Source organism: Schistocerca americana, chromosome 3 (genome assembly GCF_021461395.2).
Source record: "Schistocerca americana isolate TAMUIC-IGC-003095 chromosome 3, iqSchAmer2.1, whole genome shotgun sequence".
Classification (NCBI taxonomy): domain Eukaryota; kingdom Metazoa; phylum Arthropoda; class Insecta; order Orthoptera; family Acrididae; genus Schistocerca; species Schistocerca americana.
Window position 1 is genome coordinate 989,871,658 of NC_060121.1, and position 13,506 is coordinate 989,885,163.

At 38.3% G+C, this 13,506-nt stretch overlaps 1 protein-coding gene across 1 annotated transcript in view; it reads right to left on the reverse strand.

The window, feature by feature from the left end:
- The window catches only part of LOC124607144 (CD151 antigen), a 191,111-nt gene that overhangs the window by 31,435 nt on the left and 146,170 nt on the right, over positions 1-13,506 (reverse strand). The window contains exons 3-5 of the mRNA XM_047139353.1: positions 8,823-8,912; positions 2,031-2,222; positions 1,740-1,910 (exon numbers count right to left, since the gene is read on the reverse strand). Coding sequence (XP_046995309.1) covers positions 1,740-1,910; positions 2,031-2,222; positions 8,823-8,900 — 441 coding nt within the window. The 5' untranslated portion in view covers positions 8,901-8,912. The remainder of the gene's footprint in view (positions 1-1,739; positions 1,911-2,030; positions 2,223-8,822; positions 8,913-13,506) is intronic.

The window sequence follows — 13,506 nt, forward strand, 5'->3', positions numbered from 1 at the left end:
CTTCTGAATAATTTCTGGTTCGAATTTAACATGAGATGCTAGGGAAACAAACGTCAACCCATGCAGAGTCCTGCATGCCTGAGCAAGTCTTATACAACTGGGGGAGGGGGGCAACAGGTGCCACAGAGGTTGCCCACTAGAGACTTACTTCAACAGCCATTCACCTTATCAGCACATAGTACACTGAGGTCAAGGGGCTTCTTATAGAGGTGTGTACCTTTCTCATGGCCCAGGCCCCAACACACAAGATTCCACCACCGCACCACACGGTGGTCACTGAAGCATGCCTGAAGCTTATGGTACCAGTTGGCTGGCAGTGCATAGCAGTCCCTAGCCCCCAGTTCAGGAACCTGGGGTTAGCAAGCCTGTATTCAGCAAATGAATGTTGAGCCCCAGGGAGGGAGGAGGGTGGAAGGATACTGAAGCTCTTGCAAACAGTTCAGCATGAACCAATGCACGAGTACAAACACTACCATAAAAGAAGAGAGACCAAACAGTTTTTCCATCTTTGGCAGTTCAGTGGACTCCAGAGCTTGACCCACACCTGGATGAAGGGAGGTGGTGTTCCCAACGAGAAGATTTAGCATTCCTGACATTCCTTCTTACTGTGTTTAATTAGGTAGTGAGCCAGAGCATGAAGCCGCTTAAAAATTAGGAGGGTGGACTGTGATGGATGTCATCTGAGACATGCCTGTTGACTGACCTGAAATAGCTGTTGCTAATTCTTTGGTCCACTATGGTACCAGGCAGTGGCAGAAAGGGCCTGTAGGAACGGGAATAGCAGTACCAGCTGCATTTGTGACCACATCATGTGTGTCACCCACAACCTAGTTAATGCAATCTGACTGGGGGGGCAAGGTGAGCTGACCATTGGAAGAGACCAACATTGTAACTGGTCTCTGCTTGGGACCCTGTCAGATTTTTGCAGACTACAGTAAGTATTCCTTTGACTTGAACGTAATTGTCTTAGATGATTATTCTAGAATATGGCAGAAAGTGACATACAAATAAGGTGGAATTGGTGCCTACATGTGAAAAAATTATGTTTGGTGAACTTAAGGATTAATCTGTCCCTGTGGAGTGACTGAATATTGTTTAACTACTGTTTTAGACAAACAAAAGGAAATATTACAACTCCCAGAAGGATTCCATGTGGTCTGCAATTATTTCATGTTAAATACTTGAAAATGGCACACTGACAGTAACAACAACAATAATTTTACTGTCACTATGCCAAGTTTTGGGCAGTGTGAGTCATTCAAAAATTCATAGCAACTGTTGATCCAAGATCAAAGGAAATTCAATTTTTAGGAGCAACCATCAGAATTAAAGTTTTTAAACTTCACACATGCTACTACAGATAACTGAGGAAACGTCATCAATATCAAAATACAAGGAAAAGAGGGTTTTGTGTGTGTGTGTGTGTGTGTGTGTGTGTGTGTGTGTGTGTGTGTGTGTGTGTGTGTGTGTGTGTGTGTGGGGGGGGGGGGGGGGGGGGGGGGGGGAAGAATCCTTTAAATTCTTGATTGAGTGCACAGTGGCATGCAAAATACTTGACATTCTTTTGTTATAAAGAGGGCAGTTCTGTCATTGCATTAATGGAAACCACACCGTGTATCAGTGATTTCTCCCCTGCTACAAATTGCTACTACTGTTTTACAGTAAAGTGAACAAATTAAGAACCACATAGATACATACTAAAGAAACCAACAGACATCTACAAATGTTACAATACTTACATTAATTTGAGTGTTGTCCCATGCCCTTTGCACTTCTGGATTCTCATGGTACCTCCTAATTGAACTTTCCATTTCTTTGTACATTGTAGTTTTAACTTTTTCACGGAAAACATATCCTAGAATTCCTCCAATAAGCATTGTAATGAATATCAGGAACACTATAATGAAGTACTGAAAAGATTAACAGAATTAGCTAAAAATGATAGCCTTTAGTTCCCAGTCATAGAAAGAAAAATAAATTGGTAACACATGAATTTATGCAAAAATAATAATTTTAATAAAATGACATACCATGAGCAACATGCAACGGACTTCCTTTACCGCTCCGAGACAGCCAAGAAATGCTATTAAGGACACAATAGCACCAGTTACTATTAGTATATAGACAGCTCCCATGAACAAATCAGTTCCAAGAAGCTCATTAATATAGGATTTGTCAACTAGTGTCCATATTCCAATTCCCAAAACAACCAGACCACCAATCTGGGAAGAGACAAGAATAAAACATATAAACTGGCCAAATAAACCCTACAATTTTCTCAAATATTTTCATTATGCTAACTTTTGCAATTAACCTGTTACACTTTAGCAAGGAATGTAACTTTCTTCCATTGCATTTTAAGAGCTAGTATACTACATGTTGCAATTAGGCCTAATACAATTCAGTATTTCACTGCCTCTTTACTGTCTCATTTAGCAGCAGAATATGAAACTAAGCAGAATTTATTTTCAAAATGAATCTTTGGAAGACAATGGACATTCTCATGAAACTGTTGTGTAAATGGAGAGAAACCGTGTTTGAGGAAAATTTCTCAAGTTTGTTGGCACCACAGTACCTTTGTGTCAGAACCTAGAGAGTGTGTGAAACTGGAGAAAGACTGTGTCCATGTCTCTAAGCACTGTTAGATAGGTGCCTGTTGTAAGTAGCTCCTTAAACTACTAATGTTATCTGCAAGTTAAAGTTAGAATATTAAATCTGCTGCTGTTTTACTTTTCCCATGTTTGAGCTCCTGTTGTTTGCTACACATTAATTTAAAAATGAGTGTCAAATGTTCAAATCTAGGTATCAACCAAAAATGTTACCGATTGTGTAAGAATTCTATTGAGGAAAGGCCTGTTACTGGCATGTTTAGCATCTCCAGTGATCAGAATATTTTCAGCTTTAAGTACTAGAGCCAATAAAGTAGCCTTGAAATTTATCACTTTCACACATTTCATTATTAACATATGGGCAGTAAATGTAAAATCTGTAATTTCTATTGATCAGAAAAAAATTGCAACCTGTTGTATTTTGTAATATATATATATATATATATATATATATATATATATATATATATATATATATATATTTCACTGTGCAGTCTAACTGCCTTCCACAGAAAACTATGTAGTTAGCAACTGTGGCCAGTCACCAACATTTAAAAATTTAAGGACTGATTCACAGGTGACTTAATTCTGTCACATTCACACAATTCAAAAGGAGGTTCCAGTTAACCATTTCCAGGCCAATAATGCAAACAAAGATATTGAGCCTCAAAATATGTTAGCGATCACCTCATTTTCATTATCACTGCACCATTTCAGTCATCATCACAGTTTAAAATGTTGGATAATTGACAGCTGGCATGACAAATTTAACAGCCATGATAGTATAGTTTCATTTCGTTAGACTGCATTTTTATTTCATCTGTTGTTCACTCTTATCTACTGATAAAGTCTTCACAGTGTGTGAAGGGTTCCAGACACCGGACTGGTCTGTTCAACGTGACAGTGACTGACTTCATACACACTCTGCAATGAGTATATCGTAACTAATGAAAATTTGCGCGAGACTGACTCAGTCCCAAATTTCCAATTTTTTTTGCAAACAATAAACTTCACCATTAGGCTCCTTCCAGGTACTCTAGAATCACCTTGTCACTGTTTCATCCCATTACTTCTGAATGAACACAGCTGAATAGGACTAGCATGAAAACATACGATAGGCAATCACTGCATATTCTGCCTCAAGGGACATACCTCAGTCAAACTGAATTTACTAACAAAATTGATGAAAAGTAGTGGGGATGAAATTAACGACAAGAAATGAGACCAGTGAAGTAATGCTGGCAAGTCCCAGCCAGGCACAAATTTTCATTAATCGTGACATATTGATTATTACAGAGTTCAGCACTTTGAAGTATTACTTCAGTATTATGTCATTGCAGCTTGAGTGATATTCCCATTACCTCCATCCATTTTTGTAAGTGAATTAAGTTTCCACGATACACCATTAGTATTCCGATTTCAAGCCATTTGTTTCATATATAATTTGTATAATCTCTCCTGGCATTGGTAACTGGCATGAGCACACACCCACACCCTGAATGAGAGAATTTTTAGTGGGCAAACATTAAATAAGGTGTCCCATAAGGTTTGGTCCTTTGTCCACTTCTGATCCTAGCCAACAAATGTTTTTACCTGTGAAACTAGAAAACTATTCAAAAACTCATGTTTCCATCAGAGAATAGTGGATACGTCTCCTGTCATGTAATTCTAAAGGAATCAAAATGCCTTCATGGTACCAGAAAGAAAGACCAGTGGTTAGCCAATGAATGCAAAGTTCCTAAATATTCAGATAGATACTAAAATGAGGAACCACCAAGCATGTGGATAAATTAAGCAAAACACTCAGCTCTGTCCAATGTGTGAACCAGTAGATGGTATTTCTAATCGTTATATTCTGTTCTGCCCTATGGCATAATCTTCTGAGTCAATGCAGCTAAGGTCAAGAAAGTATTAAATTTACTGAAGCATCAATAAGAATATTGTGCAAGTTTGACAACCAAATATTTTGTGAAAGCCTTTTCAGGGCCCACGGATTATTACACTTACACATGACTATGTATTCCCTGATATTTATGATTAACAATAGGAGCATATTTGGGGTTTAGTTTGTAACAACTAGAATTCTAAAAATAACAATTTCCATATATAATACGCATCCCTTTCTAGAGTTCTGGGGTATAAAATAATACTAGCAAATGTTAGGAACAAAATTTAAAATATCCACATATCAAAAATAACATACCAATCCAGTTAGATGAAAAGTGGAATATTACTGGGATGGTTTGGAAGAATTTTTGTCAAAATATTCCTCGTTCCAGTGCATGATGAACCTCTGCCAGAGAATGTGGTGAGCTGTTCCACTATGGAGTTGTACTATTTAACATCATGTACCAGGCCACCTGACAGTGTATGGTGGAGGGTGTATCTGGTATCACTAACTGATCCCCCTCACTTATTCCATTCGCAAATCGCTTGAGGGAAGAATTATTGCCAGCAAGCCTCTGTATTAGCCTCCATCTCTCAAATTCTCTCATCTTAGTCATTTTGTGAAATATGTGGGAGGAAGCAATATGTTGTCCGACTCTTCCCGGTTATACTTTCTTGAAATTTCAATAGTAAACCTCTCAGTTATGCACATGCCTCTTTTGTAGCCTCTGCCACTGGATTCTATTGAGCCCATCTGTAACACACTTGTGCCAACCCAACAACCATATGATGGAGTCTGCCCCTCCCTGTTTGATGATCTCTACCTCTTGTCAGTCCTACCTGGTAAGAGTCCCAGCATGATAAACAGTAATCAAAAACTGGTTGAACAAGTACCTTGTAAGCCACTTCTTTCATGAATGAGTTACATTACCTTAGGATTCTGCCTATGAATCTCAGTCTGGCATCTGCTTTTCCTACTGTATGTTTCCTCTTGGGTCACTCTGCATAGTTACTCATAGATATTTTATGATTGATAGTGTTTCCAGCACTATCATCAATAATGTAGTTGTACAGTTGTGGATTTCTTTTCCTATGTATGCACAATATGTTACATTTATTTACGTCCAGGGTCAACTGCCGGAGCCTGCACCATTCATCAATTCTCTGGAGAGCACTCTGCAAATTGTTACTATTTTCTGGCATTGCTGCTTTCTTATAGACAACCAAATCATCTGCAAACACTCAAAGAGGTTCCAACAGTTTCTACTTGATCATTTACATACATTGTAAACAGTAAAGGTCCAATCACACTTTCTTTGGGTATTCTGAAATTACATCAGTTGATTTTGTTCCATTAACAGCAATGTGTTGAGTTCTATTTGCAAGGAAGTTTTGAAACCACTTGCAAATCTGGTTTAATACTTGAAGATCTTTACACTAAATGGCAGTGTGTGACCATGTCAAAGGCCTTCCTGAAGTCTAGGAACACAGCACCAACTGAGCATCATTGTCTCCATCACTATGAATCTCGTGGGTGAGCAGAGCAAGCTGAGTTTCGCAAATTTTCACTTGGCAGAATCCATGTTTATTTTTATAGAGGAGATTTTTGTTCTATAAAAGCTTAATACTAGAGCATAAAACAGGTTCCATAACTTCTACAACAGTTTTATGTCAATGATATAGGCCTATAATCACATGCATCTGTCCTAAGACTTCATGAAAACTGGAATGACCTGGAGTTTTTTGAGTCACTAGCTATCCTTTGTTGCTGCAGTGTTCTACGATGAACTGCTGTTAGAAGGGGAACAAGTTCTTTCACGTAATCTTTGAAGACTCTTACAGGTATCTCATCTGGGCCTAAGAGTCTTTCCACAACTAGGCAGTTTTCGTTGCTTTTCTATTCTGTGTTAAGTTCTCAAAATTTGTCATTTCAACATTTGTACAACTACTGAAAGGCAGGACGGACCATATTAGCATCTTCCATACTGAAACAATTTTGAAAGCCCAAATTCAGTATTTTGGCCGTCTTTTATCTTCCAGTTTGGTGCCATTATGGTCACTGAGTGACTGAACACGATTTCTAATCACTTACCAATACTTATGTTATTTAACATCAAAACCTTTTAAGGATTTTAGTCAGATCAGTTTACAGTATTCTACTTCACCGGATCCTGCTCTCTTTGCAGTCCTTCCACTCAAAGGGAACATTTCACTGCAACTGGTTGGTGAAAGTTACTATTAGTAGCATAGGAGCACATGGCAAGGGATATCTCCCAACCTATACAATATCTTTGTTAACCTTTGTGTCATTGTTACCTCCAGGTCTGTCACACAATTCATCGATTTACATTCTACTTTGAGACAGAGCCAATTGCGAAAGCTGCCATGTTGTATGTCAATTTACTGCAGTTCTACACAATCTTAACTGGCTATGAACAAGTTTTTCACTACTTCTATTACTACGAACCAAAAGTTGCCAAGAACAATGACATCACTGGCAGAGATTGCTTCTGAACAAAACTGTCAACTTAAATGGCTGTTTCAAAATTTATTTTATTTAGTTCTCTTATGACCCATCACCCTTCTTTCCACTAAAAGAAGGAAACTTTCTGAATTGTCCTGGTAATAACTATCTACATATTTATTGTCTCCCCTATTTCCCTGGTCTAAATATTTTCTGCGCTTCACTTACTCCTTTCCATCGCAACTCCCTAACCATCCCCCCCTCTAAATCAGCTTCTTACTTTTCACCCCTCCAGATAACAATGGTTTGTTTCAGAAGTATATGAATTATCATACTTTCCGTTCCAACTCTGCCTATGCAAGCACACATCCTCTGAAAAATAGAAGGTCACAGTTGGTCTGTGGTGTGTGTGTGTGTGTGTGTGTGTGTGTGTGTGTGTGTGTGTGTGTGTGTGTGTGTGTGTGTGTGTTTTTGACAAAGGCCTTGTTGGCCGAAAGCAGTGTTTTTGTTGTCCTATCTGCAACTCAGCATCTCCACTATATGGTGATTGGCAACTTTTCTTTTCATAATATTTTTACATTCCATCCTGGATTTTCCAGTGTTTGATATTGAGGGATTAAATTGTTCCCACTCCTCCCAAGGCTTTCCAGTGGTGTAAAAATGCCCTGAATTTTTAGTACTTACTTTCATTCATTTCTTGAAAATTGAACTTCAAATAATCAATGTGTTATGTATTACCTAATGAAATTAGAAAATGATAAAGTTTTTGAAAGTTTAGATATCTGTCATGCAACCTCCTTCCAAAGCTCTAGAGAACATTTCATTGGTGGGAAGATAATTCAAATAAATTCATCTGGTAGTCTAACTAGTTTATTTATATACCAGTAGATGATGTACCAACTATCTTATAGATTTCCAACAACTGCACTCTATTTTATTTATTATTTACTTATAGAATTCATGCTACTATTTTTTTACCCATTACGTTTGCTGCAGGTATTCTATATTCATTTAATTACAATACTAATAGCTTCTAATGCAATACAAAAATTTTTCAGATTTCAGTCAAAAGGAGGTTGGCATCTAATAATAATGTTGCATGCAACTGAAACATCCATCTGCCACTATGTTTTAAAATGTTTGCCAGCTTTGAAATGTAATCTAGTGATTATTTTTATCAGCTCGGCGATGTATAACTGACTTAGTTCTCCCACAACTGAACCTTAAAATACTATATGAGTAAGCAGTTTCACCTAAACATAAACTTCTCATTAAAATACAAGAATATTTCGCACCAATGAAAAATTGTCAGTACAGACATTGGTATATTTCTCTGGGCTATAAAACATAGTTACAAATCTTAGTTTATTACTTATCTGAGTGGACACACTTTGGGAACATAACTGAACTACAGGTAAATTTAAGCCTCGAGTCAACTTTCAAGTCATGCCAGTATAGCTTGGTTGGTAGGAGTTGGCTGCAAAATGAGTAACACTTAGGATCTAAACTTAACTGTTTTGTAGTTACTGTGCTTTAACTAAAAGATAGTCCAAAGAGATACTCATCCAATCTGTCATTGGGTAGATGCTTATCACTTTTTCCTTTTGCTTCTGTAACTTCCACATCTAGCATGAAACTTTTAAGCAAATATTTCCAATGTTCAACATGCTTGAATGTTCTCAAATTTTATCAGTAAATATTCTGGAAGTTTAGAACTATTTCTACACTACACTCTCCTACAGGAGTTCTGGGCCAACAAGGTATGCAGGAGAGCTTCTGAGAACTACTAAACATTTTGGGAACATCAAATTATGGCATCAAATCAGAATTGAAATTAAGAATGAAACTTCACATTTACTTACAAATATTATGAAGTTAGCCACAAACATGCTGTACTTCATACATTGGCCACAGCCATCCATCTCCCTGCCGAAGCCCATTGTTCTTTAGATCTGCGAAGGAAAAAAACAGAAATTAGTTGCAACTACTTTATATGGTAGGAAATGTCTTACTGTAATGCATTAACTTTTGTTTATTTGTTTACCTTGGGGCTTCTCTCAGATCAGATATCTCATTTTATAAACAGATGCAGCATGTAATCACACAAAATTTGTTATACATGTGACAGCAAAATTGTTTCCAATCTAGGACTCCAAACTGAGTCCTACTTATTTGCAGTCTATACCCTGACAGCCTTTCAATCACCACTAACTTGTCTTGCAGCTTCTATTCATCACTGTGCCATCCTACCTTTTAATAGCATACCAGTAAACTTTGCTGCAATGCGCAAGATTCAATCTGAAAATATTCTGGAAGTTTAGAACTATTTCTACACTACACTCTCCTACAGGAGTTCTGGGCCAACAAGGTATGCAGGAGAGCTTCTGAGACAGACAGAAGGAAGTGCTAGCAGAGATAAGTTAGGCAACTTGTGAATACGTGCTTTAAGAATAACACAAAGAAGAGCATTGCCCACAGAAACCAGTAGGCCTGACTAGTTCATTTCAGTTTTCATCTGTAATGGGATTTCAAAATGGTGTGACTTACACTGAGATCTTTAGGGATTTTGATATCTGGTGAGAAGCAATCAGTAGTTTATTCTGAATCAGTTACAACAGTTTATTCCATATTTACATGCTTGCTACATAGGCGTGACAAAAGTAATTTATAGTGTAAGGATTCAGTGTGTGTTGAATAGTACTGGTGTAGAAATGCTTTGAGAAGAGATGTGAGGAAAGGGGAGGGGTACATTTATTTAGGAGCCAATGGAGCAAACAAACGTGGAGAAATTACATAATGATCTGATGATGCATGCGATGTTTAGACTTCTAGTTGCAGGATGGTTCATACACTGGTTATTGTTCAATTCATATTGTACCCATGAAGATAGGGTAATCAATCCCACAGAAGAAATTGTCACAACTATTGCAGCATGAATATGATTGTTGGTTTGAACTACTATAGAGCATCACTGAAATGCTGAAAAACAAAATAGTAGATGACGATACAGTATCTCAAGAAAGTCTTCTGAAGAAGTTTCAAGAACTAGTGTCAAATGATTAATCTAGGAATCGACTATGGTCTAGTACATATTATATTAGTTTAATTTTAGTATGCACCAACGCATTCAAGCTGTCTTTTTTTCTCACACTCCATATGCAAAAGGAATGGAAAGAAACCCTAATAAGTAGCACAATGGAAAATGCATATGCCATGTGCTTGACACTGTTTTGAGGAGTATAGATGTAGATGTCCACCAAAGCAACCCATGCGTTTCCAAATTTTGTCCCAAATACAAACAAATCAACTATGTATTAGAGGGAATACAAAAATGTGGCATCATCAACTGCAGCTTCCTACTGGTGGCCAAAGTCGCAGTCTAGAATGTAGTACAAGACAGATAGCTACTTACTGTGAAGAAGAAACATTAAGTTGCAGACACACAATTAAAACATACTTACATAAAGCTTTCAGCCACGGCCTTCATTAGTAAAAAGAGACATACACACCATCCACACACACAATTGCTTCCAAAATCAATATATGCGAAAAAGAGGAAAGGTTTGCAGGCCCGGATCGGGCGTGGGGGCAAACTGGGGTATCTGCCCAAATTCATATTCTCTAAGAAAAAGAATCTCGTTTCACAAAGGGCCTAGCATCCAGCGCACGTCGGTCTATCGATTGTTCATATGATTTTGAAATGCATCCCTGTTGGTTTTTGAATATTTTTGAACACATTCGAAGTTGATTTCTGAACGAATCTTAAGTTCATTTTTGAATGCGTGCATAGTGTACGCCTATGTGATGTGTGTGCTAGCGTAATCCCCGTCGCATCTAGAAATAAAAAAAACTTTCCCGCAGACAAACGGGGACGGGGCTATACGAGACAAGCTGAATAAACCTTAACGAATGAATGAATGCCAATCGCTTTTTCCTGGGTGTGCCAATGATAAGCGTTGTTATAATTACGAGCGAAATCCATAGATTCAGATTACCACAGTGGAAATAACTAACAGGTAAGAAAGACTACGTATTAGCTTCTCTGTGTATCCACGAAAATGAAATTTTGGCAAAATTTTTGCCCGATAGTCACCCGATTAGCAGCTGCTTAAGTTCCATTTTCGGAATAGCGCGGAAAACGCGTTGTATGAACACACAGTAACGCCTGACTGGAGTATAAACTTGGGATTACTAAAATGGTGATTCTGGGAGGGTTAAGTAAGTTAACCGGAGAATGTTTTTACACTACTTCGCGACGACAAGGTTGATTGTTAGAACATGGAAGGAGAGGAAACGGAGACATCAAACAAGTTATATAGAAGAATATGACTTCTAATTTATATAAAAATACTGCACTATTTATCCGTTTCATGCTTGAGAAACTGGAGCGTAAGAATGAAACGTGAAACTATTTGCTAACAAGAAACTTTTTGCTTTTAGTAGGTCTATAGGCATCTGATATTGTTATCTCGTGCACTATATTGTATCGGTTTTATATGTAAACGAGGTAGATAAAAACGACCATTTTCTACCACAACAGTTTCGCTTATTTGGCGTGTTAGAAATGGTGCAATTATAGAAATGCATATTTCGTGAATAGTGACAAAACTGACATAATCAAATCCAGAAACCTCACCAGTCTTGGGTACAATTAGTCTTAACACCTTTTTCAATATTAGACGACGACATTTTTCATGTAGCAAAACGTTTGACGAACTTTGATGAGCTAATAGATTCTTTCACAGAAAGGAAAGCAAGCCGTGTAAAAACTGTAGCAAGAGAGAGGGGTGAAAAAAAGGAAAAAACCACTGTTACCTAAGGACAGAGAATGTGTACTGTCTTGCTTGTCTCTACTGGTTTCGTGTTTCCTCTATTTGATTTGATGTCACGCAAAAGAGAAAGTTATTAGGTAATAGGCAATAAAGAGCGCAAACTTTCTGAAGATTTATTATTCTCCTGGTCGCAAATAATCCCACCCATTAATTGAGAGTTTTTTTAAGAGGGGTTAGAATGTCAAACCGGCAGACTGGAAGCAGGAGAGGCATCACAGAATTTTAATTTCCAGTGTCTTGATTTTACGTTTGATGGTTTCCGTTACAAAATATACACAAAGCGAAATACGGCGACATGCGATAGAACAATGCTGTGTGAAGAGGCGTGGGACTGCACTTCGGCTCACGTAAGACCAGACCACGTATCTTCCATTTACTCAACATGTTGGTTTTATATGTATGTTTTTTCAAAAGGATGTGCGCTACATAATGAACACTTTTTAAAAAAAATTAATTTTTGACGTTCTATCTGAAATGCTTGAGGGGTGGGGAGGTGCCACTATCAAGTTTTTGCCCCAGTTCAGAAATATCGTAGATCCGGGGCTGAAGGTTTGATGTAGGTAGCAATTGAAAGGTTCAATATGGGCCAAACTTAAAATGTTTGCTTTGTGGAGTATTTATCTGCTGCAATAAAAATATTTTTGCTGCTCTTCAGTTAATAACTAACTGCCTTCCTATGCCCAATGATTTGTAATCTTAGTGCGTTCTAACACCTTTGGATTTCTTATGTAGGAAAAGTGCTGTACTGAAAACTGTTGGTCGGCAAACCACTGGAGGGCCAGTAGCTTCATGAAGTAGCACCTTCACCTTCGTAAAATGTTACAAAAATAAAATTCCTAGAAAAAATAACTTTTGTTATTTACTGCTTGTCCATGAAAAATTGAAATTTGTGTGGTTTTCATAGTTCTTGCAACAAAGGGTGAAGCTAATTACGGTTAAGACTGACCAGATAAGTTAATAACTCCCCTCTGGCGGATGCGCTATGAGAATAACTTCTAAGCGAATCGAGTGTGTTCCAAGCAGCCTGCTGGACGATCGAATTTTAACGACCGATGAAAGTGAGAGCCACGCAGCGAAGCACATTCTTGCAGAGAAAGCGAAGCCGCCTCTGGCGCTCTCCGAGATTATTGTTCTTAGTCGTCTGCGCATGCGCAATACCCGCTCAACCACTTCGGCAGCGGCGCAAGCAGAGAAGCTATAGCACCGAGATCACTAGAAAAAGAGAGCGTATAGCGGTTTACGATGCAGTCATTACGTTAACATGGGTCTTCCCAATGCAGTTTTTGTGAACAGATTTCCCAATAACGTACCGCTTCTCAAAAGTCATGAAAACACTCCAATATCCGATCCGGACGGGTTTCGTCTTCCACTATCTACATCTACATCCATACTCCGCAAGCCACCTGACGGTGTGTGGCGGAGGGTACCTTGAGTACCTCTATCGGTTCTCCCTTCTATTCCAGTCTGGTATTGTTCGTGGAAAGAAGGATTTCGGTATGCTTCTGTGTGGGCTCTAATCTCTCTGATTTTATCCTCGTGGTCTCTTCGCAAGATATACGTAGGAGGGAGCAATATACTGCTTGACTCCTCGGTGAAGGTATGTTCTCGAAACTTCAAGAAAAGCCCGTACCGAGCTACTGAGCGCCTCTCCTGAACAGTCTTCCACTGGAGTTGATCTATCATCTCCGTAACGCTTTCGCGAGTACTAAATGAT